This window comes from Brachycentrus maculatus, unplaced genomic scaffold, assembly GCF_059751285.1.
Source record: "Brachycentrus maculatus isolate JH-2025_06_01 unplaced genomic scaffold, ASM5975128v1 h1tg000166l, whole genome shotgun sequence".
NCBI lineage: Eukaryota > Metazoa > Arthropoda > Insecta > Trichoptera > Brachycentridae > Brachycentrus > Brachycentrus maculatus.
Window position 1 is genome coordinate 2,073,017 of NW_028280919.1, and position 25,328 is coordinate 2,098,344.

General features: G+C 28.9%; 3 protein-coding genes across 10 annotated transcripts in view; all 3 read left to right on the forward strand.

Annotated features, from left to right (window-relative positions):
• bbc (choline/ethanolaminephosphotransferase 1 bbc) overlaps positions 1–10,705 on the forward strand; it is a 30,988-nt gene extending 20,283 nt beyond the window's left edge. For all 4 annotated transcript variants that reach the window (XM_088261800.1, XM_088261798.1, XM_088261799.1 and 1 more), the window contains one exon: positions 10,536–10,705. In XM_088261800.1, coding sequence (XP_088117926.1) covers positions 10,536–10,612 — 77 coding nt within the window. In that variant the 3' untranslated portion in view covers positions 10,613–10,705. The remainder of the gene's footprint in view (positions 1–10,535) is intronic.
• A 7,497-nt stretch (positions 10,706–18,202) lies between these two features.
• LOC148308442 (uncharacterized) lies at positions 18,203–21,685 on the forward strand. Of its 2 annotated transcripts, XM_088261738.1 has the most exons (3): positions 18,203–18,314; positions 18,994–20,398; positions 20,988–21,164. In XM_088261738.1, the coding sequence occupies exon 2, from the start codon at positions 19,002–19,004 to the stop codon at positions 20,370–20,372; it is 1,371 nt and encodes a 456-aa protein (XP_088117864.1). In that variant the 5' UTR covers positions 18,203–18,314; positions 18,994–19,001; the 3' UTR covers positions 20,373–20,398; positions 20,988–21,164. The 2 variants fall into 2 exon arrangements, with proteins under 2 accessions (XP_088117864.1, XP_088117863.1); XM_088261737.1 differs by having other exon boundaries at positions 18,994–21,685.
• A 347-nt stretch (positions 21,686–22,032) lies between these two features.
• The window catches only part of ATP8A (ATPase phospholipid transporting 8A1), a 139,048-nt gene continuing 135,752 nt past the window's right edge, over positions 22,033–25,328 (forward strand). For 3 of the 4 annotated variants that reach the window (XM_088261695.1, XM_088261692.1, XM_088261694.1), the window contains exon 1: positions 22,038–22,166. Coding sequence is in view for 1 of the 4 variants with exons in the window: in XM_088261697.1 (XP_088117823.1) it covers positions 22,103–22,166 (64 nt within the window). In the remaining 3 variants the exon portion in view is untranslated. Of the gene's footprint in view, positions 22,167–25,328 lie in introns of all 4 variants that reach the window. The other variant, XM_088261697.1, reaches the window with a different exon arrangement.

Consider the following 25,328-nt stretch of genomic DNA (forward strand, 5'->3'; position numbering starts at 1 on the left):
GCAACAAATTAAAAGGCGTCACAAAATGCGTAACTCAATTTTTAAACATTTTTTATTCCGTCAGTTTTGTCATTTTTCCAATATGCTTTTTTAAAATTATGTATTGAATCGAATTACTTTGTTTTAAAATTGACATATTATACTTTCTGAATCATTGTATTGTTTAATACTGCAAAATAAGATATTTTCAATTAAGAATTTAGTTTTTTTCTGTTATTTACACTACACTTGTTTGAAAAAGTCAAAGTATTTCAAATACATAAATGTAAATATATAAATTTATGTAAAAAAAAAAAATTCATAAAAAATCTTACATTATCAATATAATATTATAGAGAAAATGTATTTACGATTTTGTTAAAAAAAATATCAACGCAAAGTCATTTTATTTTTGGTCCAGAATGAGATATCTATACATTTATTTGTTTTACTCGCGGTATTGCAGTAAGCTACAATAAATAATGCGGTGTTGTTTGCACATCTTGCAAACCGCTTTGTATTGTCTTGTCATCTAGACTTGCACTGATGAAGGATGGACTTCCAATGTGTTCTGAAACATCGGCAAACAGTACAAATGACAGGTCAGGAGTTAGCAGACTGCGTGTCTTCAACTTCAACTTCACTCATCTTATTTTACTAAAATAAATATTAAAATAAAACACTAGTATAAGATCATTTTTTGTGTTTATTTATGGAAACACGATTAGTTTCGAAAACTACAGATGTCCTCACAAACCTGTAAAATACAAAATTTGTATTTTCACATGTTGATGAGAATATCTGTAGTTCTCAAATCCATTCGTGTTTACATTAATAAACTCAAAAAGTGATCTTATACAAATGTTCTATTTTTATATTTAAATCATCATGTTATTCCATAAAGTTAATGTTTTATTAGTAGCGCATTGAACTACCGAAGCTTGTATCTCTCGTATTCCTTTAAGTAGCTTTTAAAATCTTGATTTCTTCATCTTTGAAATTTATATAGCTACAGTGAAATTTTTTATTGCGGCATAGTGAAAATTTTAACATTCTGCTTTTTTAATGTTTGACTCTTTTCACTAGAACGTCTGCCAGCTCCTGGCAAAGAATAAAAGCATTATTTACTATTAATTTTTTTGTTATCTGATTTATATTTGCACATCACTAGAGTGCGTAGACATGCTGGATATTATCAATTAAAATATTATGTGAATACTTGTCTCCATACAGGCTTATCTAGTGTGGCAAAAAATTATTAGATTACAAATATGTATTCTAGATATCTCAACTGTCATAAAGTTTTTTTTTTAAGGCAATATGAAACCCTAGGTATTTACCGAGTTTACAACCTGTCATTGGCTGGTTGAAGTCTTTTTATACACTATGTAATATTGTCTAACATTGACAGGTTCTTTCTTTTACTGTAATAACCCTTACATGTCTCTTCATATATGCATATGTAATGTTCAAGTATAATGTAATACTCGACACCCATACTTTCCTGCTGTATTTAAGCTACTGTATATATATTTAGTCCATCACCTTTTCCGTAACCTACCCGGCTATTTTCTTATAAGTTGAACTTGTAAATGAATGTGTGTGTTACATATTTAATAAGCTTTTTGTCTTTAAAATGCTACGTGAAGTGTTTTTAAGCTTTTTTATTATGTTGTTTTACACATGTTTATAATGTAAATATTTCTCGTGAAATGATACGGTCGATTTGCTGTCAAATGTTACATCAATTTCTCAAGAAATGCAGCCTTTATATTAAATCTTAAATTTTGTACAAATCAATTGAAAATCCATGTACTTCGAGATATATTATGGACGTCTCAACAGATACAAATCAATATTACAACCTTTCATTCTCTGGCTTTCACTTGTGTAACATTCACCATTCTGCCCATACTTTGAACATCCATATTGTTTAATTATTTGAAAATTATATTTATCCAATATCCAAGCACCCAGTCACATTCGATTGTACTTTATAGTCATTGAGATTATTGATTTGGGTTTTTTTAATATTTCTTGAATGTTTTTCACAAATACTTTGTGGAACATTTTATGAACTTTATAAAATTGAAGAACTTTGTTATAACCATGTTTTTTTATTATTAGTACACTTTAACCTACCGGTTTCGACAAGAACCTTGTCATCATCAGGGTTTATTAAATTATAAAACATTAAAATACTTAATAATATTTTTTTAAGGAATAACCCAAAAAGCCTCTATTTTAGAGGCTTGTCTGCTGGTAAGATAGTGAGGATAGGGTAGGTAGATGTGAAAATAAACATCACAAACACCCAAACCAATTCAAAATAAATATTTCTTCATTTCATTTTGCAATTGGCGGGAATCGAACCCGTAAAGCCAATTTCATAGTCGAGCGTCTACCCAACTACGCCACAGCGCCTTTCTAATTTGTAGAACTACATAATTTATATTTTCAATATTAAAATCAAACACTGATCTTTAGGGTCTACTAAGTTGTATATTTTTATTTTTTAAAACAAGAATAAAATTCGTGATAATTATTTCGCCTTGTTAGGGCATTATCAAATTACTGTGGAGATTCCTGCAAAATCTTTTATACCGAAAACCTTTTTTGGTTGTTTATAACATACCCAAATTGACACATCAATAATATATCTTGATAACAATCCCTTCAGTGGGACAAATCCAGTATTTGTGTACTTACAAAGCTTTGGATATACTCAAAATATTGTTATAATATAAACTATTTTATATTTTACCATCTTAATACAAATTGACAAAAATTTCATTGTTTACATAGTCCGCCTGGCTACAGAAAACAGACCATAGACATGTATTCTTCTTCCACTTTTACCTCTTATCCGTACCCAATGGTGCATAGGGCACTGCATTTTATAGAAGTAATCTTGATCGATAAATACACAAAGGAAAGGTGATCAGCCTTCCGCTTCAGTTACCAGTCCAGGGTCATATTAAATAAATATTAGACTGAAAAATCACTAATATTTATTTTGACCCTCTTGGGAATCGAACTCGGGACTTCCAGCATGGCAGCCTAGCGCGCTAACCACTACACTATGGAGTTGGAGATATGTTTACTGTTGGTAAATTGAACTTTACTCCAGGTTTCTCTTTCTAACGTCTTGAAACCGGTTGTTGTTTAAAATGACTATTTTTTTATCCCAAATACAAGTTGAGTCACTTTTCTTATATGCATTGATACAAGTTAGCATGCATTATTCCAGTCTAGAAGTTACATATCTTTGGTTATAAAAGAAATTATGTGCCAGTATCACTGAAAAGTTTTTAATTTTATTATTTTGAAATTACTGAAAATTTTACTGCAAAAAAAAGCATTCTTAAAAGACAAATATTAGTTTTTTTATTATAAAGACAAATATTTAAATTTTAAACTTTTTTCGCAGGCCTGACCGGCCCGTTTTTAAAAATAAAAATAAATATATGTCAGGGTGGGGTCGAACCTAGAACTTCAAATTTAGGGTTTGTTATAATAATCACAAGCCCACAATATGACTCGGACAAATCCGACATTAGTTTAAACATTGAAATCTGGCTTCTATAGTTCAGTAAAACTCCTCTAATCCATCACCTTTGGAACTGAGAAATAGTTGGATGCAAAAAGTATCGATTATCATAAAATATAGAAAAATATGGATTTACAGTTAGGTAAACAATCTCTGATTCTATATTTGTCCACCTCCGTAGTGTAATGGTCAGCACGCTCGGCTACCGTTCTGGAGGTCCCGGGTTCGATTCCCAAGGGGGGCCAAATAAATATAAGTGATTTTTTCACTGTAATATTTATTCAATATTAACCTTGGCTGGTACCTGAAGCGGAGGGCTGATCACCTTTCCTTCATGTGTTTACGATCAAGATAACACTGCGTTTATATGATGCAGTGCCCTATGCACCATTGGGGTGCATAGGGCACTGCATCATATAAACGGATAAAGGTTAGAGAGAGAGAGAGAGAGATTCTATAGTTCAGTAGAACTCCTTTTATCCATCACCTTTGGAACTAAATAGTGGTCAGAATGCAAAAAGGTCGGATTATCAGAAAATATGGATTTACAGATGAATAAACAATATCTGAACTCGAAAATGACACCACAATAAACTGCACAAAAGCTGATAATATTATTGAAAAAAGAGCAATGCAATAATAATGCATGTAAAAATTGAAGGTAGCCTATAGAAAATAGTCAGTTGATCAACAATAAAGGCGGACTATCCAAGGGCGGACAAGAGGGTTTCTATTGTAAATAATTTTTCTGTATCAGTGATCTGCAATCCCCACGAATATGATGACTTGTAGTATCAAAATAAGTTTTTTTTGTTTGTTTTTGTTTTGGATAAATATATATTTTTGTGTACCTATATGTATTTGAAATGTGATGGTTTTATTTTTAGCTGGATATTTTCACATCCAGATTGATATACTTAATATTATTTATATAAAAAATTAATTGAAGTGGGTTTTTTCTCCCAAAATATTATATATTTTATTACTGATATGAACCCTTCCAGAGAAAAAATACTTGAACTGCTATAAATTTATGAAAGGTATTACATATTTGTATGTAGAAAAAAATCTATGCACTATCAAAGATTTTTCTGTGTGAAGGTGTATTTGGTTTAGGAAAGCATATCATCGCTCACTCCTTTCAAGAACGTCATAAATCAAAAATCGTCAATTCGGAATGCCCAGAAAATGTACTACATCCCAGCAAAAGCGGCATATTTTTAACTTAATGTTTACCCGCTACAGGGCAGAAAATGTTGTTTTTGTATTTTGAAGAAAAGTTATTGTTTAATTATTTTTTTAAATAAACTAAATATTTTTCGAATGGAGCAAAAATCTTCAGGTTTTACCTCAAAAGATCTGTTGCAGAGTAAAAAGTTCAATAAGTGGCTTGAAATTTATTTTTAATACATTGTGTTATATTTTTAAACTTTAAAAACATTCTCCTGAAAAATCAAGTTTTTTGATTTATGTTGTTCTTGAAAGGAGTGAGCGATATGTCAAATATGTAAAAAAAAAAAACCGTCATCAATTGTTATAATTTATGAAATGTTTTCTCACGTCAAGGGACATCACAAAATCATTATATATTTGTATTGTTTTATCATAGATATTTATTTTTAACATAAACTCTTTACTTACAAATGATATATTTTATAAAATCAGATCGATATATCTATCAAAGTTCTTCATACCAACATCAACTTATAATGATCAATTAGTACGAAATGAAATTTGGTTCACGGTAATGTATTTTTTTGGGTGTAATTTTATACAAATATATTATTTTAAGTAAAGTAGTTCATGGTAAAATAAATATGCATGAAAATACCATGTTGTGATGCTCAGCAGTAAATAATAATTTTATTTACTTAGCTAGTATAAATTTACAAAATGAGTAAAAAAAATTACATTAAACTTGTTGTTTTAATAATGCGCAGTGTCAAAACGCTAATGTTATATGTATCTGTAAAAAAAAAGGAATATGACCTTTGAATATTGTGACTTATATTCCCATAATTCTAATTTTACAGTTCTTGATACCGCAATTGATATTCAATTTTGTTAAGTTTTGTTGATTCTTCTTTTTAAAATTTGTTTAGTTTTGATAATTGAGAATCTAACCGCTCGAATTGAATAATATTTTTTTTTCTTAAGTCAATTCTCCCTTCCGTTTTGATGTGATGGAAAGTAACCACTATGGAGAGTATTTAATTCATTGTGTATGTTATTTACTCTTGTCATTGCATATTTTATTATTTAATTTTATTGGAAATATCCGATGACAGACAGTTGGACAAGTTTATCCGTTCGAAACTGTTATTCTGCTATTGAAATTGTTTTTGACAGCCATTTTTACAGACACAAATATCGTTAAGTTTATCATTTAGGACTAGACATTGTATTGAAAACATTGCTCAGATTATTTTTAGTAGAAATAATTTTAATTAAGTATCTTATAATCATAATACATACTACATACGTGTCTATTACATGAAACTAAATGTAAGAATTTGATAAATGTTGTAAAAATTAATATATAAATAGGGGAATAATCCTTTCAGGATACCAAAGTGTTTACTAATTTTGTACCATCAAATTTCTTTTATTAATATAGCTTTCTTCAATGGATTTTAAATCAAAGAAAAAACATTTTTAACTCTCACTTTTGTTATATCACACTTTCTTAATTATTATAGTCACACCCTTTTTCTTATTGGTTTTCGTATACAACAGCGAACCTACTTATAATTTTTATTAAAAAGCAAATAAATATCCAAATAATTGACAGAAACAAAATGGTTGCAATGATAGATAATATTTTGAAGTGATTAATTTTGTACAGTTATTTACTTAATTGTGTATAATATATTCTTTTGAGGTCTATGAATCCTGTCCATTTAATCTTGTTGGTTTTGTGAAGTACAGTAATACCTGGGGTCAATAATTAAACTCTTAGTAATTTGATTATAATTGGCGAATCATGTTTTCTCATCTAGAAAAAAAAACCTTGTATTTAATCATATTTTTAAATGAGAAATGTTTGTGTTTTCATGGATACATAAATATTACATTTTCTTATTTTGTATATTAAAAACATTGTTAACTTTGTGGTATGGTAATATAACACTCTCCTTATCATTCATCGTTTACATTTAAAGTGGTATTACATAAAGTGAACGATGGATGATAAGGAGAGTGTTATTTAATTTTCATTCTATGTATTTCGGTAGGCCCAAGTGGCCCGTTATTAAAAATAGGAATAAGCTTTGGTAGAGTGAACTCAAACCTATAAATTCTGACTCAAGAGTCCGTGACATTAACCACAAAACTAAAACCTGATTCGTACCAAGGTATTACTGTATTATTTTATAACCTTTTGATTACTGACATTGTGATAAATGAGTGCAACTCGGCAATGTATACAATGACTAGAAAGCCCAATACTGGATTTCATATCGAACAGTAACATAGAATGTCTCATTAAGTTTGTACCAGGATCTTGAAATATTATCTTTATATTGATGATTGTAGATGTGTTTGTAAAAATATTTTGATAAAACATTGTTTCATAGTTTTATAACAAATAATATTGGAATTGAAATATATCTAGTAAAAAGTCGAATGCCTTTCAATTATTTAATGGTTTTATTTTTTCCTATAAGTACTTAATGTACTAATAATACACTTATCCTTTTATATGAAATGCAGACTATGTATCTTTGGAAATTGAAGAACGTCACTCTAAATCTGTTGTTGATTATTCGTGAATAAATCTGTATTTAAAAAAATATTTAGATTCGTCAAGAAATAAGAATTAGGTAATGTTCAAAATGGGTCATTTTAATTATCTTAAAATTTTGTTGAATTTTGTAACTAGTTTTGAACGCATTAATATCTATGTTAAATACACATATGGGTGGAGATCTTTGATTGCATACTTTTAATCTATTCTCTACTGCTGAACACTTTGGAATGAAGCTATGTTGTGATAAGAATGTTGTGTCAATAGGTAGTATTTTATATCAAAAGATATAAGAGGAACTCAATTTGCTCAATATCCCAGTCGCACTGCATCTGGTAATTCATGAGTCTGCTGTTTTCATAAAATGCATCGCATCCTAGGAATGGAGACATGTTTAATAAGTACATACATATTTCCCATCAACACTTACTTGTTACACAAATTAATTGAAAATGGTTTTCATATCTCTAATGTTTTGTTAGCACATTGTTTGCGGGAAACTCTTAAAAGCGATTAAACATAAACCTGTCCGTCTTGTATATACTGTTGGTAGAGAGCGGGAGGCGCGTATAAACATTATATTTGCTTTCTTTTGGTAGAGCGCAAGAGTCTCCAAAAAACATTGTACAGATCGGAATTGGGTTTGTGATTACTTACGATTAGTTTACTGAGGGTCGGGCGGCAGACTGTCTTGAGTATAATTAGGATTGAGGTTGATGAAAAAACCGCCCGCAAACAATGTGTTAAGTTACAAATCCAAATAATATTTGTTGTGTTAAAATAATTATGTGAATTCATGAATATAAACAGAGACTTTTAAATATAATTTTAACATAGTAAATGAAAATATAAAGTCTTCTTTACATTTACTGTATTAAAGAGGAATAAAAACAAGAATGAAATTAATTTTATTGTATTAACGATTGATATCAGCGATATTAGATATTAATTCCATCCTGGTAGAACAAAATCCAAGTAAAAATATTTTTTATGGTATGAAGGTTTGTCTTGTAATATCTTTAATTATGGCGAGTACATTTTGTTTTTAATTTTTATAAAGTGAGTTGATACACAAGTACTAAATTCTAAGTGGTGCTTTAAATAATTTTCCAGGAATGGCTTGATATGTGCATTTTTTATTTTAATTAACTAAAATTACTTTTGTCATGTAAAGTAACTCAAGTTGTGTATGCACGTGCATGTTACCCATATTTTACAGTAGAAATTGTTTAAGATGAAAAATGTTTAATGAAATGCATTTCTGTTTGAACTGTTAATCTTTTGATTATTATTTTGACATCGAAAACATTAACAAGATTTTTTGTCAATCTCAAATTTTTTATAGTGCGTAAGTAAGCATACATAATATATTATCATGCTTACATTTAAGATTTAAAAAAAAAAGTAAATTCCAAATTGTCATTTTTATCTGTTTTGTTAGTAGATCATATTGTTATTTTTTAAATCTCATTCAATGACTATGGGCATATTTCAGTACTCAGGTGATGAATATAAGCAGTTAGAAATTTCTATATAAAATATTTCTTTGCTATTTAAAGGGGAAACTTAAACAATTTCTACTGTGAGTATATAAGTTTGGTTAAAACAATTTTACTGTATCTACTTATCTATCATATCTAAATGATTGATTGTTTTTAAATGAATTAGTCATCGCTGGAAGCTCAATGGACCGCATTCCATATCAATCCAAAAAAACTTCCTGTTCAACAGAGTATCGTAAAAGGGAGACAAAATTGTAACTTAATATTTTTTGAGATTGGTAGAGCATAACACATGATGTATTCTTCTTTCGGTTATGTGTACATACTATTATTTGAAAACTTAAATCTTTGAAGTAAAAGAGTTTTGAGATACTCATATTCAGATACAGATCAAGGCACACATCATTTTGAATTGTGAAATTTTACTGCATTGTTAAGACTTTAAAAATGGTTTTAAAACATTTGATATATCAGAATGTTGCTTGTTATGTTAACTTTATTTTGACATCATAAACTCAATTTTTGATGTACAATTTTAAGATTGCCTCTTATACCCTCACATATATCCATGTTCACAATAGCGTTCAATTGACTTTATAATTAAAACTTCACACAAAACAATCTATTAAGTTGGGCATTCCCAACTCACCGACCAACCTAATTATTTTTTTGTATTGAGTTTTCATTACTTGGTCAAATTTTAACAGGATTTGTGAATACAGATAATAGATTGTGAAAAGGTCTAGATTTAATTTTTGGTTTATTTTGATCATGCCAAATCTTTCTTAACCATCTTTCTGCTACTCTCAAATTCACACTTTCTTCTCGTATTCCTTTGATCATTCTTTCATAATTTGGATTGTGTATATTGTGCATGCTTTTTAAAAATATAACTCTCTTATTTAATTTAATAACAATAAGCAGTCTGAAAACTAGTTTAGAGCAAAATTCATAGAAATTATTTCAATGTTGAAGTGCATTGTATAAAGATGTTTATTGTTTATTACATTCCTAATCTATATTGTAATGATTTCTATGGATTTCGTAATATACTGGTTTTTGTAATGTTTTGGATGCGTATTACATTTCCAAGCGAGGTTGCAAAAAGGTTTGATTTGAGGATTATGTGTTTAATATATAACCTACAAATTGAGTGCAGGTTTTATAAAAAACACACTTGCCTTTTTTTTGCTTTCTTTTATCAAAACTTTATACTTAAGTACATCTGAGTATTTCAATGCTTGAGTGGTAATAATGGCATAAGAAATACTAAGCTTAAAAGAGAGTTTGATAAAAAGTATGCAGTCCTTTTTTTTCTTCAAAAATTCACCTAATTTCCTTTGATTCTGATGACCAATGAGACTAACCACTCAATGTATGCTTACTATGGTTGTGGACCGGACTTTTAAAATTTTCTCTCTCTCGTATGTTTAAAAATCAGACAAAATGTTGAATAATTATTTTATTTGAAATTGTTTATGTGTAGTGTTTAAAATAGCAATCGTCTCCTTTTTCACTTTCCGCTAATGAGTGATATGTATTATTTAGAATTTTTTGCTGTTGATTTTTTTATTTTTCAATGTACAATAATCATTTAAGAAAACACACTTGAAAGCTATTATAAAGAGTAGAAATTAAATTATTTGAATGGTTTTGAGTGTTTTATTTGATTGTGAAGTTTGCTTGTAGATACTGCGACCCAAATTATTAATTGTATGTACTAAAATATTGATAATGCATTTGTTATTAAATTTTTCAGCGAAAAAAATTCATTCTGATCAATCGGACAGTGATCGGGATGATGTGCCCCTCATACATTCATCTTCCACACCCTAGTGCCTAGTGAATACCCATCTACTCTGGCACTCGACTAATCCTATGTTTTTTATTTATATTTTTTGTTACATAGATTAAAATTTCATTTTGCAACCTTGTTTTATTTACCCCAATGTTTTATTTACCCCTGGCATGAGTTAATCGTTTTACAGTTTTATTTAAATCCTTATTAAAACAACTAGATCAGACGACATAATATTAATATTGGTAACTAATAAATGATACACCCATAAAATTGAACCCTGTAAAACCTATTATTTATTTACATTGTTTTAATTAATACGATTTATTATTTTTGTATGTAGTACTAAATCATTAGTATTCAAATAACTGACAGAAACTAGTGAACTTTGGAGTCAGTTCCACATTATAATATAGTTGTAGGTGTAAGTATATAATATTTTCACATTAATGGAGATGTTAGGGGATGTCCCCAACTAGCAATGAAAACTTCTCATTTAGAAATAGGAATTATGAATGCCTAAAAGGAGATTGATACGACATACCATATAAACCAGTGTTGATTATTTTTAGCGTAACTAAAAACTAGCAAAGACGTGATCGTAGTAGTAAATGGATGATTAAACAATTGTCGAAATTTTAATTTGTAACATTTAATTAATTTTTACATGAAATGTATGTTGTGTGTGACCTTACATTTTGACGGTTTTATGGCGGGTAAGTATATATATAGACCAGGAGTTAAGAACCTCTGAACTTAAGGCTGAGTGCGGCTTCTTGGCTACTCCGATACAGGCTTTTAACGTATGCCAATTTAAAGAAAATCTAAGTATCTTTGTATTTAAAAATTCAACTTCCGTATGTTTACGTATGCAGAACGCGAAAAGTAGTCAATGGATTGTATAATTCACATTTTGTACGATAACATTTTTAACAATAAATATGAAATATGATTTGTAAATGTTTATTTTTTCTTAAAAGATATTTTTAAATTGTGTTTTGTCTCATTTTCATGGTAAATTAAAAAATATTTGGTTTATAAGTGGGTGTCAAGTTTTTTTTTCTGTAACCTTGTGTTGAATCAGATAAATGAATGTGGCTTTTAGAAATGAATAGGTTCCCTACCTCCAAATTATACCGTAATTTTTTTTTTAATATGTTACGGGTAGGTAGATTTTTTGGAAATATTAGAATAAAAAATGAGATTGCATTAATTCAGGGCTTTGTGGCACATTAATCTTACTAGAGGTACAGGGAGTGAGCATGAATCTCTTTTTCACGGACTTTTTATTATAAGGTCAAACTTTTAACGATCACAGAATACTGTTAAAATAAGAGCTGATTGATTTTTATTTGTTTTAAGTACCAAAAATAATAATGGGTATGAATACAATCTTTTTGAAATGTGATTTAAAGTTATTTTTTGACATCTCATCAAAGATGAAGAAGAATATGGATGTCTGGGCATTTATGGGGCTGACGACCGTCATAGGCTGGTTTAAGTGATCACTTTACACACGTGTAACATTCACCAATTCTACCCATTATTGACAACCACACTACTCAAATTCTTGGAAGTTCTCAAACTCTTATATTAGTATGTGAGGTCCGAATCCTGGATTATAATCACACACATGAGAAACGCCAGAAAATACCATTTTCATTTTTATTAATAAAGCTTATAATTTGACCAGATAATTTATTTACAATATTTTGAGTGTGTCCAAATACTTGTTCACAAAATCTGGATTATCTTCAATTACAGGAGTCATTTTCATATTATTTTAAAATAATATGAAAATGACTCCTTTAATTGGAGATAATCCAGATTTTGTAAACAAGTATTTGGACACACTCAAAATCTTGATTTAAAGTTATGTTTTCAACCTTTTTCTTAATAACTTTTATATTACAAAAAATATATATATTCAGCCAATAAAATTTCAAAACATACTTATAATAACACGTTTTTCAGTATGAAGAACTTTGAAAATAAAAATGATAGGTTTTAAATACTTCTTTGTTAGCAATATTGGTTTTACACTTTTATAAATTTTATGCTTTGCTCTTTTATATAATTATATGAATATATTGTTAATAAGCAAAAAAAGTATCTATGAAAATACTATGTTGTGGTCCCAAAAACTAAAACCTTTCCATGCTATGGGTAAATAAAATAAGTAGATTTTCATAATTGTGTATTATATAATGATTATTACAAGTAAAACATAATTTTATGATTAAAATGTTATAATTTATATTCACTGTATTTTTCAAGAATCTGTTTCAAATTATATTTAATAATTTTATACGCTACAAATTTACAAAGGAATCATATTTGTAATATATTTTTATGTTTATAGATGCAAAAAAACGCAATTATTAATTTATCTTTAATAATTTCTAGTAAATCTCAATAACAATTCGCTCACTCCTTTCAAGAACGTCATAAATCAAAAAACTTGATTTTTCAGGAGAACGTTTTTAAAGTTTAAAAATATAATACAATTTATTAAAAATAAATATCAAGCCACTTATTGAACTTTTTACTGTGCAACAGATCTTTTTAGGTTAAACCAGAAGGTTTTTTCTCCATTAATAACTAGTTTATTTTAAAAAAAATATTAAACAATACCTTTTCTTCAAATTGCAAAAACAACACTTTCTGCCCTGTAGCGGGTAAATATTAAGTTAAAAATATTCCGCTTTTGCTGGGATATAGTACATTTTCTAGGCATTCCGAAAACATGCACAACTGAAAATTGACGATTTTTGATTTATGACGTTCTTGAAAGGAGTGAGCGAATTGTCCAATGATATTTTATATTAATATTATGTCAAGAGAGCTTTTTCAAAAACAAACAAAATCATCATACATCAAATTTAAGTGCATATTTTTGTCATATTACATAAAATAAATAATTTTTTATGCTAGTTTCAAGTAGTTCCAAGTTTTTTTTACAAACTGTTGAAATGTTGACCAGTCGTTTCTAAAATCTTTCCATTTTGAATAATCTTTTCAACAACTTACAACGATTTAAAATATAGATTTATTTTAGATAATGGAACATACAGCCAATGACAATGCCAAATATGATGATATTGTTTTGTGGACAGTGCCAATAATATATTAAAAATACCAAACTTCATGCAGTATATTATAGTATTTGATAGATTTCTTAAGCAGTATTTTTCTTTCATTAATTGATTCGGCAGTCACTTTGTGGTAAAATCTATCCATTTTCTGTTTAAGTTTTACTTAGTAAATACTCTTCAACGTCTCAAGGACCCAACTCTAAAATTTAGAATTAGCTTCACATACGGTGTTTGAAAATAATGCGGAATGCATTAAAACACATGTCACAATAGATTTGAAAAAATAGTGGTATTACTAAATAAAACTTAAATTAAAAATATTTTTCTTAAATGTCTAAATTGTTTCCAGATTTTAATACTGTTCTTTTTAAAGGAATATGATATTTACCTCTTGGTTCGTTCCAAAATGTATGATTTTTCTTGTATGTGTATATTTATTTTGGTTAGATTTACTAAAACAAAACGACCTTTACCTAAATGGTGTTAGTGATATTACAGTGGGAAAGAGTCGATGGGGATGGTGATTAAAATACAGGATTAAGATTTTCTACTGATAGAAAAAAATTAAGTCATGGTAACAAATTATGAATTGTTCATTCTTTATTTTTATTACAATGACAAAATCACATTTATTCATCCCTTGTAATATTTTCTGGTTAATTCTTACAACTATTTTTATTTATAATTTACTAAAATATGATTACATTAATATTAATACATATAAGGTTTGATGTCAAGGGTATTTGAAGAAATAAAATTATTTTATTTATTATGATGTATAGTAAAATAAATACTACCAATAGTTTTTTTTTATATTAAGGAAATATCTTTTTATAATTATTTTTATGATAAGGAAAGATCAAATTCGTTTATAAATTAATATACATTAATTATTTGTATGTATTTAAACAATATACAAATGTGTTACTATCAAACATACATAGACCTATAAATAAAAAGTTATTGATGCCAAAATAAAGTTGTAATAAACTACATTCCAAAATAGCACCCGTAGTTTTGAGCTGTCTGTTTATGAACGATAAAAATAAGGTTGAAATTTCTACAATATTCAAAATGGCAAGTCTTAGTAATATCTGGGGAATTTCTCTTATGTTAATTTCTAACTTTGTAACTAATACCCTCAATCATATTGTGACCATTTATGTTTTTCTAAAATAGCCTTTGTTATTAGTATAACAAAAAATGCTCTTCTATTATTGTTTTATTTTTGTCGTAATACTGAAGTCCTGTATAAATTGTTTTTTATTAGAGTTATGGAAATTACAGCGAAGTTGATAGAAATACCACAAATCAAGCAGAAGAAATAATAATAAATATACAACTTTTTACTTCCTGTAGAATTGTAGCAAAGCATGTCCAGTATGATTTCAGTTGGGTATATATACTAGTAGAGATATCTAAGTAATTTCTCAATGATGAGAAGTTTAATACTAGCTGGCTTGTTCTTCGATACCCTGGGGTCCATAGATAACATTTTCGTCCATCTTTACATAAATCATATGTAGTCGTAGGTATGATGACATTTGACCATAACATTCATTTACTCGGGTGGATTTAATGTTCTCTAGATGACAAGTTTGATGCTCATTTTAAAATACTGTATAATAGCACAGTGAATCATAAAGCCGCTTGATGAAGAGTAGTGGTGAGCACCTCTGGTTCATCCCGCAAACAAATACAAACGATTGAGCCGGGCGGGTTACCGTGGTCTTTATACAAATTATGAAACACAAGGGTGAATTACCCCCTGCCCATGAGTCAAATGTATTAATAATATCTAATAATAATCTCAACAGTGCCTACTCATTTAAAAAAATGTACCTGTAAGATAATGATGAGAATATCATTACATAGTACATTTTCTATTATTATTATTAGGAAAGTGTTTCTAAATAGTACACATTACATTGAGTTCCTAGGCATATTGAATTCTTATAATTTTTAGTATTTTTATAACATTGAATTCAGTTTAAGCTTACTGATATCTTCAATAATTCACTGATAAATGTTTTAAATGTACTTATGTTACGTTATAACTAGAATGATACGTTACTAGACAGGTGCCGTAGTGTAGTTAGGTAGATACTCAAATATAGCAAAGTTGGTGTTGAGGGTGCGATTCTTGCCAATTGCAAGATAATTTTAAAGATTATATCAATTGGTCTGGAAGATGCGGCTTTTTTCTTTATTTTTTCTCTCGTTTTTTTTTACTAAAAGTTATGGAAAAAAACCTATAAGATTTTATCTATTTGTTGGAATTTGATGCCACTTACACAAATTGGTCAGTAAACAAATTCCCCAGTTGTATCATCAATGTAATTGAATTGATGATAGAGACAAACCAAACAACACTTCTTATAGCACTATCTGTTGACACAATGGGACTCAAATGATTCAATGGATGAGAGGAAGGTTAGTAGGTAATTATGGTCATATAAATGAACTGTCATCGTGTGAGTGTCTGAACGCTAACATTACATAATTAATATTTTTTACATTTTTAAAAAACTTTATATATATCTTTTGTATAGAATTCACTAGTTTTTGTGTTTATCTAACTGTACCATTTCAATAGTCACTTTAGGTGTGATGTTTTATTTTTAGTATATAATTGACATTATTTGTGTTTGTATTATAAATACTTATTGTGTTATATTGGATTTAAAAATCCTCAAAATAAATCAACGTTTTTTAAGAATTAATTCGTGCTTTATTATAATCCATTCCCGTTCTTTTATGATTAAAGAGATATTTAATAAGAAGGTTTTTACATATTTTGAAATTTGTAAAATGATTTTTCAGTAACTAATTTTATAAATGTTACTTTTTAATCAATCAAATCAAAGTGAGTAATAACTTAGACCAGTTATCGCCGCACGTGAGTTACCGGTAGCTCGCTGAGGCTTTTTTGGTGGTTCGAGTATATTAATTATTGCCTAGTAAATTTTATTATGATGGTAATTTTTAATCTCATCTATGTTCAATTATTATTTTGTTTATAAATAAATATTTGAAGTACGTATTTTATGTTTTATTGTTAATCTGATGTTCTAATTTATTTAAACTAATATAAAAATATTACATATGGTATGATAAGGGCCGATGATAAAACAACTATAAAGAGGGAATTTATATCTAGGTATTTGTATCTGGTAGCTCACCAGACAAGTTCAATTTCTGAGAGTAGCTCACATCCTTATTGGGTTTGGACACCACTGACTGAGACGATAGGGATTCGTTAATTTTGTTTTCTACATCAATCGAGTTAATATTTTTTTAGTTTTTGGTGTTTTATTATTGCCACTATAATTTTGTAAAGTCAAACAGCTAATGATATCGCAAGAGACAATATCACATAAAAGCCCAAGTCAAAGAAGTGTTTAAAAAATTGTGTAATCAAAGGGAACATGCCGTGCAAGACGAGTTAATATGAACTGCTTTTTGACTTAATCAAGCTTGCCTCTTTTATACGAAGGCGTCGGATCACATGACAGCTCAAGAATTATTTTAAAAATTGTGTAATCAAAAGGGGAACCTGCCGTGTAAGACCAGTTAACCAGCTCTATGACTAGACCGAGCGTGACTCGAGCAAGGAGTTTGTATTGCATTTGACGAGCCCGAGCACTGCTCGGGTAAATCATATTCCGATTTGTTAGTCCTAGTTTGCTAGAGTCAAATATTGACCCATTTGTTTTATTGTATAACCCGAGCGGTATTCGGACAATCTTATTTTAACTTGTGGGTGACAATTTCCTGCACTGACAAAATTTCTCGCCAAAATTCAACTGTTAAGTGGTTAATATGAACAACTTTTTGTCTTGATCAAGCTTGCTTCTTTTACATACAAGGCGATGGGTCACATGACTCACAAAAAAAAGACCAATTAATATGACTACTTTTTGTTTTGATCAAGTTTTCCTCTTTTATATACAAGGCGTCAGGTTCCCGTAGCTCAAGAAGTCTACTGATGACAATTTGTTGGTAGTTCTCATCTTAACTTTGGGATGCGGACCTGATTTAGGAGGATGCAGGGGAGCCGGCAGCCGACAGAAGAGCTTGGAGGCAGTTTTCGGACTCTTTATGCTCCACAAAGGGAGTGGATATGGATGAATGAATGATCGTCTTATCTTAATAACTTATCGTCTCTTTTGGTAGGTCAGCACATCCATACGCTGAAAGAAATATCTTGTGGATTGCTGGGATTGATAAAAATATAATGACACAATTAAATTCGCTAACAATTGGTACATTTTGTATGATTTTAACAGTTAAGGAGCATTTGTGCTGGATTGGTTCATATCCGCAATTGAATTAATAAAAGATAAACTTATCACTTGGTCATATAATCAATATGGATGTGAACAACACAAAAAAATCCCTGAAATTGTATACATACTTAATGTATATTGTTTTGTGAATTATTTTTATCGGACTGCCTTTGTTACTTGCTGTGTTATCAAATATAAAAACCACAAACTGAATTAAAATTAAACACATGAATTATGATGAATTTTTAATATACACTTAATTCAGTAATACGTAAGTCATTCTTTTAGATGGACATGCGTTTTGAGTGTTTTTCAGTTAATTTCAAAACAATCTCAAGTTTTCAACATATCAAAAGGTATGTATTTTAAATATTGTTTATATTTAAATTACTTTGCTTTAAAAACTAAATATATTACTACAGCAAAAGTTCATTCATTAGAATGACAATTCTAATTTCACCATAATACGAAAAATGGTACAAAATTCTGATGCCTTCAATGTTGTTTTCATAAAAGCATTACATTAAAATTTTAAAGATTTTGATATCATAAATGTAACTTAATATTTCACACATAATGACAATTTGAAATTGGAATAAACCATAATATAAAAATAACACAAAAATAAGATGTTTTTAGATAAACAACAGCACCAAAAAATGTAATTTTAGTCTCAATTTCGAATTAATGAAGAAGGTTCAATTTTGCATTACTTAATAAAATGAACAGAATTGTGCTAAAAATGTAACCAATCAATTACATATATTGCAAGTTATTTTCTTTTCCTATCATTGTACCTTATACATGGCAGTATATATGCTATCCAAAAAATGCAGAATTTTTAGATACATAAATTAGAGATTTTCGCACAGCACTCTTGAGGTGACTTTAAAAAAGAACTTAATAAATAAACGTGTTATGATTATCATCACAAGTAAATAAAACCAAGTTTATTGTTGATATTTTTACACTGATTTGATTAAAAAAATTGACAGCTAGAATGAATTGTATTTATTAGATTTGTTTTTTTTTTAGCATTAATTATGCTGTTTATAGTAGCAAACATATTGTTACTTGCGTACTTCCTTTGTCCTGTACAACATGTTATTGGAACACCCATTATGTCGACCACTGAGAGCTATGAATATGATAATTACAATTTTATTTCCAAGTGCATGGAGCATTCTTCCACCAATGGTATTAAATGTATAGATACCCGATTTTCATTCTTGAACTTATTTTATACATGTAAGATATTAGGTACCTTCGATACACCACCTAAGAGAATAATCAGTAAGGTTAATAACATATTTGTAGCAGTAAACGATAAGACTTTTACCATTAATAATTCAAGTGATCACCCGATTGAAGTTAAAACGACTATAATGCCAAATGGAATAATTGTTGATAAACATAAGGTAAGGTATTATACAAAAGATGGGACTACGTATATGTTCAAAGATATTGAAAATAAGGAAACTGAGATTGTTACCTCTGAATATTATAGCTCGAATGAACTAGCACTTGATTATAAAAACAACATTTTATTTATTTTGTCTTTCCATATTGATCAGAAAAAAAAGAGTTCTGGGAGTTTATATGTTTTAAAAACTGATGATTATCAGATAGACAGGAATGGAAAAATAAGAGCTCAGAAGATTTCAAAATTTGGCCAAATATTTACCTCTCTGGCAGTTGAAAAAAAAACTTCGTCAATTTTGTTGGGAGTAAATGATGAAGATGGTGGAAAATTAATAAGGTTAAGTTATAATAAGTACGATCCATGTACTCCAGGTATGCAGAAACGAATTAATTTTCATAAAACACTCGCTAACACTACACAAAAATTAATAAAGCTATTTGATGAAGCGATGATGAGCAAAGTTGATTACCCAAATCTTTCACTCACGAAGGTTAAAAATGATCCAGAAGTAAAGCGATTAAAGAGAGAGGTGGAAATATTAGAGAGCAAATTAAACCTCACCCAATCGAAATTGGATAGTTTTACAAGTAAAATATTTACATTTTCGGGCAGTTTGAAAAAAATCCAAAAACAAGACAAGTTCAAAGAAATTTCATATGTAAAAACGAGTCATCATGATAATAACCTTACATGTTTACCAGTTCAAGAAATCGAAATCATGAAAGCAAAACTTCAAGCTCTAGAAAGCCAAACAATGCTGTATAAATATTTTGTTGCTGGAACCATTTCAGTTTTAGACCATATGATTAACGTTACATTTGACGGTGAAGAGGAAATTCCTATAATATCTGAATTGGATCCACGTAGCTATGAAGTTAATCCTGACCAATGGCGCACGACTACTGAAGAATATACTTCTATCACAGAAGAGACAGTTGAAGAAAAATTAGCTAGAGTCAATAAGTTGCTTGGAAAGCCAATTCTAGTTTAAAATACATGTAAATTAAAAAAGGAACTGTGAGTACTTTAACCTTTTTTCTCGTTTCTTATGAGTTATGAGGATTTAATATTTTAATTTACTTTGGCATGTGGCATAAATGATTTTTTATCCAAACTTTAATAATATTTAACTAGCTGTACTCGGCCACGTCTTACATTGGCTCAGTCCAATGAAAAAAGTGGCAAAGAAAGAAAATAGAAAGTATACATTTCTATTATGTATAATTTAACTATGCTTGTGAACTAATGGAAATATAAAAATAATATAAAAACTATAAAATAATAATGCATTCCAAAACATTAAAAATACTAAGTGGCAGCATCTGTCAAGAAGCACGCTGACCACCATGTGCAATGTTTATGCATGTTGCTGCAATGTTCAACACATGGCGCTGCCATTGCGGTAAAAAAATATCGGTCATGTGTTACATTTTTATTTATTTAGATAGATAAAAAAACGCATGTTTTAAATGCAAGTTGTGTCAAAATTTCAAGCAATTGTTGAATAAACAAGGTTTTTTTGAACAAACTAACATTAACATTTTTATTCATATAAATATCATAATACATGTCATAACATGAAACATATATTAAACTTTTATTATAGATACAGTATGGATTAGAGACCCAAATAATACAATGGATAGTCTATACAAAAAACATCTTTAAATTCTTTTCAACTCCGATATGCAACACTTTATATCTAAAAGGAACACATTAATTTATACGATATACGTAAACACATATTCATAACTTAAATTATTAAAAACCTTTTCACAAAAAATATGTATGTATACCTTTTGTTATTTTTTTGTTTGTTTAAGTGCTAATTTTTTTAATTTGTAAAAATATTAACAATCTTACGTTGTAGCAGACTCCTGATTTGCTGGGATTGGGTCAAATGGGAACAGAATTATTTGTGATGTTTTGTATTTCAAAAATCACCTTAAATGAAATATATATACATTACACCCCCCTATAACGTTGAGATAGGTACCGCATTATCGGAGGGAACATTGTAGGGTGTTAATGTTTTTAAATTGTATTTTAATTTTAAATGACTCATTTCAGTTGTTTCTTTTGGTTAAAATGTAAACTTACAATTTATAACATAAACCCCTTATAATGTTCCCTGCGATAATGCGGTACCCATCTCAACGTTATAGGGGGTTTACAGTATTCTACGTTTTAACGATGGTCAAGACGATCGAGTGCATCAACAATTTAAAAAATCTAATAATGAATAATTATTCTTCATTTTGTTCTAATATCTTAATGATTAAATTACCTTTTGTAAGCATAAAATCTTTTATTTTATTTTCCTTCTGATTTTTTTACACCTAATAGAGAATAGGAGCGCATCAGATTGACAATGTATATAAAGGCAGTGTGACAATCCTGTGCTTCAGCTAAACGTTTTGCATGTATGCTTTGGAAAAAAAACCTGTCTCTTTTTTGGTCGATTACCTTACCCCTCATTATTTTGATTTTATCAGTATTGTCATCAATTCTTAATTATTCTGCAGTTCATTACAAATCAGACTCAGATAAATGTCACACTTTTATATGATTTTAGTACCTAACTTAAAAAATAAAACATTTTTTGCATATAACCACACTGTGTCCAATGACAGTTCTAAACAATTCTAAAACTCGACCCGATAACCTAAATGTCAGAATTACAGTGATTCGTGAATTAATTCTTTAAAGTTTTCTCAATTTATGTCGTCAAGGCGCGAGCCCTCTACAAGATACCGAGCGGATTATGAAGATCTGAGGAATCGCCGTAAGTTACTTGAATTATATTTTGTTGTAAAATAAACTTTGCATTTTGTTGTGGAAATTAACCAACAGGTTGGTATATTTGTACTTTTATCGTATTAACACCATTTTTGCGCTCCTTATGTTTTTTACGATTTAATTATTTAACGTCATATATAAACGCTCCTTATAATTTAACGTCATCGTATCGTCATTTTATTTACAAAGTTGATTTCTCAGTTTATTCGAAAGTAAAGTTTTCGTATATTTGTTTATTAGACCAACTTTATTTCGTAAGACGCTTGGTAAATTGTGATTCAAGATGTGCATATTATGTTAAATCTGCATTTGAATCCCAGTTTTCTGTATGTCAACTACTATGTATAATTATTTAATTAGTTCTTAATTTATTGCATACGTATTTTTTTATAAACACACTATGAATGCATTTAAAAAAATAATCGTGTGATAAATATTTGAATATTATGTTTATTATTAATAATGATGGAGTTAAAGATATAAAACAAAAATAAGCTTGAAATAGTGTAGCAGGTTTTTGAGTAATCTGTACGCTGGCCCATCCAATATCTGCAGAAAAAGACATATTCAGAGTTTGTATAGTTGGCATTTTAATAGATTTATATTATCCACTGACACTTCGTGATGGAATTGCATTATAATATATTATTAGATTAAAACCAATATTTTTAGCTTTTCCACTTTATTTTTATTTGACCAGGGACCGGGTTTCGTCGTTACCGACATCATCAGACTGGTCAGAGGCTATACAAATTGTCATGATATATATAAAACAAGGCAGGAGTTTCTCAACAAAATTATATCAAATCATGGTTATCAACTCCTGCCTTGTTTTATATATAACATAACAATTTATATAGCCTCTCATCCGTCTGATGATGTCGGTAACGACGAAACCCGGTCGCTGGTCAAATAAAAATAAAGTGGAAAAGGTAAAAATATTGGGTTTAATCTAATAATATATAGTTGGCATTGTTTGTTTACATTTTTATCTACTTTTGGTTTGCATTTCCGTCACATTTATGTTGCTTCAATTTGTTTACTTCATTCTAATATACAAAAGGTAAGTTATCCTTCTAATTACACCATTCATTAAATCAATCAATTTTATTTTTTGTTGTACATATGCTCATATATTATATTCAGTTCATTTGTAAATTATTTCGTATTTATTACATTCAAATTTATATTCGTAACTAACGACAATTAACATCAATGGACTCCATTTAAATATTTTGAATTGCCCTTATTATCTTTCCTTGAATAATACTTCTGTAAAAGAAAAAGAAAATCCCGAGGGAATGCTTGCAAATAAATAAATATATTGCCAGGGACCGGACCCTGCAAAACTGGCGATTCACCGTATGGTAAAAGTGTGTTTTGTAACAAGGACCGTTTTCAATACATCGAATTATTTGGAAACAGAACCGTTACTAAGCACTTTTTTACGCTTGCATCAAAATTACCATCAACTACTTACTTAAATAAACCTCACGTACTCGTTTAAAAAAAAGGCACGATTTAACGCTAAATTAAAATAACCGTATTTCAAAAATTTATTACTGACAAATCATATATACTATATACAATGAATTCAAAATTATTGATTGTATATAAAATAACATTCTCCCCCTAAAAAAATCTCCTGGATTGGTACAATAATCGCAGGACTGATCACCGTGCCTTCATTTAATTAACTATCAAGATAAAACTGCGTCGAATGACGTCTCATCAAAGAAGAAGAAAAATATAATATCAAGTCTACTAGTTTGTTCATAAATACAATTTTTAAATGACATTTTAAATTATAAAAAAATATATTTTTACGTACTTTTTGTTATTTATTTCTGAAATATAAGTAAGAAAAAAAAGTTATTGGGTATTTGCTATAAAACCACTTCAACCTTTTCCACTCTGACCATTTTTTCTCATAACTGATCAGCCACTCTGATCAAATAAATGTGACGTTTTTCTATCATTAAAATAAATATTTTGGTCCTTTCGTTTTTATAACTGAACTTGAAAGTGTAACTTTCATCGTTTTCCATGGCGGATTAACTATAAAATATTTATTATAAACACATAAAATGCAATTTCTGTTATTTTAACTACTAACGCTAATATCACAAAATGTTGAAATATAATAGCTCCACAAAACGAAAAAATATGGTCACAATAAGTGGGAGTATTTTTGGAGAATCGTCATAAATGAAGGATAACGACTGACTGTCCCAAAAAATATTAGCGTATGACAAATATTCTATCACCCAAAATGATAATCTATTTTTCCTAGATTATATCTAAGTAATGGAAAGTTTTATTGAAGAAGTGTTGGTTAATTCAATATGTTGCGATGATTGACCGCATTTATCTCAAATATTTTTGGTAGAATATACTTGGGTGATAGAGAAATCAATGATTAAACTCATACCTGCGCCGGGCCAGACATTGTGGCCCACGGAGCTGCCTACTAGAATCATACGGGCCAGAATGTCTGGCCTACAGAGTGGTAAGAGTTAACATATAATGTCCAAATGTTCCAAATACAAGAGCTAACTTTTTGTTCGTTAACAAAAATAAATAAATGACATTTTAAATTATAAAAAATATATTTTTACGTACTCTTTCTTTCTGAAATATAAGTAGGAAAAATTAAAGTAATGAGTAATTTGGAGGTTATGCTAATTTTAGACGAAGGATTAACACTCTAAAATACTTTGAAGGAATTCATTTACTTAACCTGATTCAACACACCCGCACCCCATAGCTATATTTCCTCCCTCGGCAGTGATAAAGTCTTACAGGCGCACCCTGAAATGGCATGACTTCGCTACACTTCGACTACAGACGTCAAATTAAAATGTTTTTTCATACTGTTCAGGGAAATTACTAATACTTGCATTAAAAATGGAAAATAGTTTAATACACGACATCTTCACATAGGTGAAGAAGAATATGGAAGTCCGAGTATTTAAAGGGCTTATGACCCGTCATAGGCTGGTTACGTGATCACTTTACACACGTATTTATAGTTTTGGCGTTTAATTTGTATGTAGAACTCCATTTTAATTTATGTTAAATGTTAAAATCAAACACTGGTCCTTAGAGTCTCTTAGTCTTGAGAGGGAATTGTATTTTATTATTAAAA

Coding starts and splice junctions, on each gene's coding strand:
- LOC148308442 (XM_088261737.1), top strand. CDS start 19,002: ATGCTGTTTATAGTAGCAAACATATTGTTACTTGCGTACTTCCTTTGT.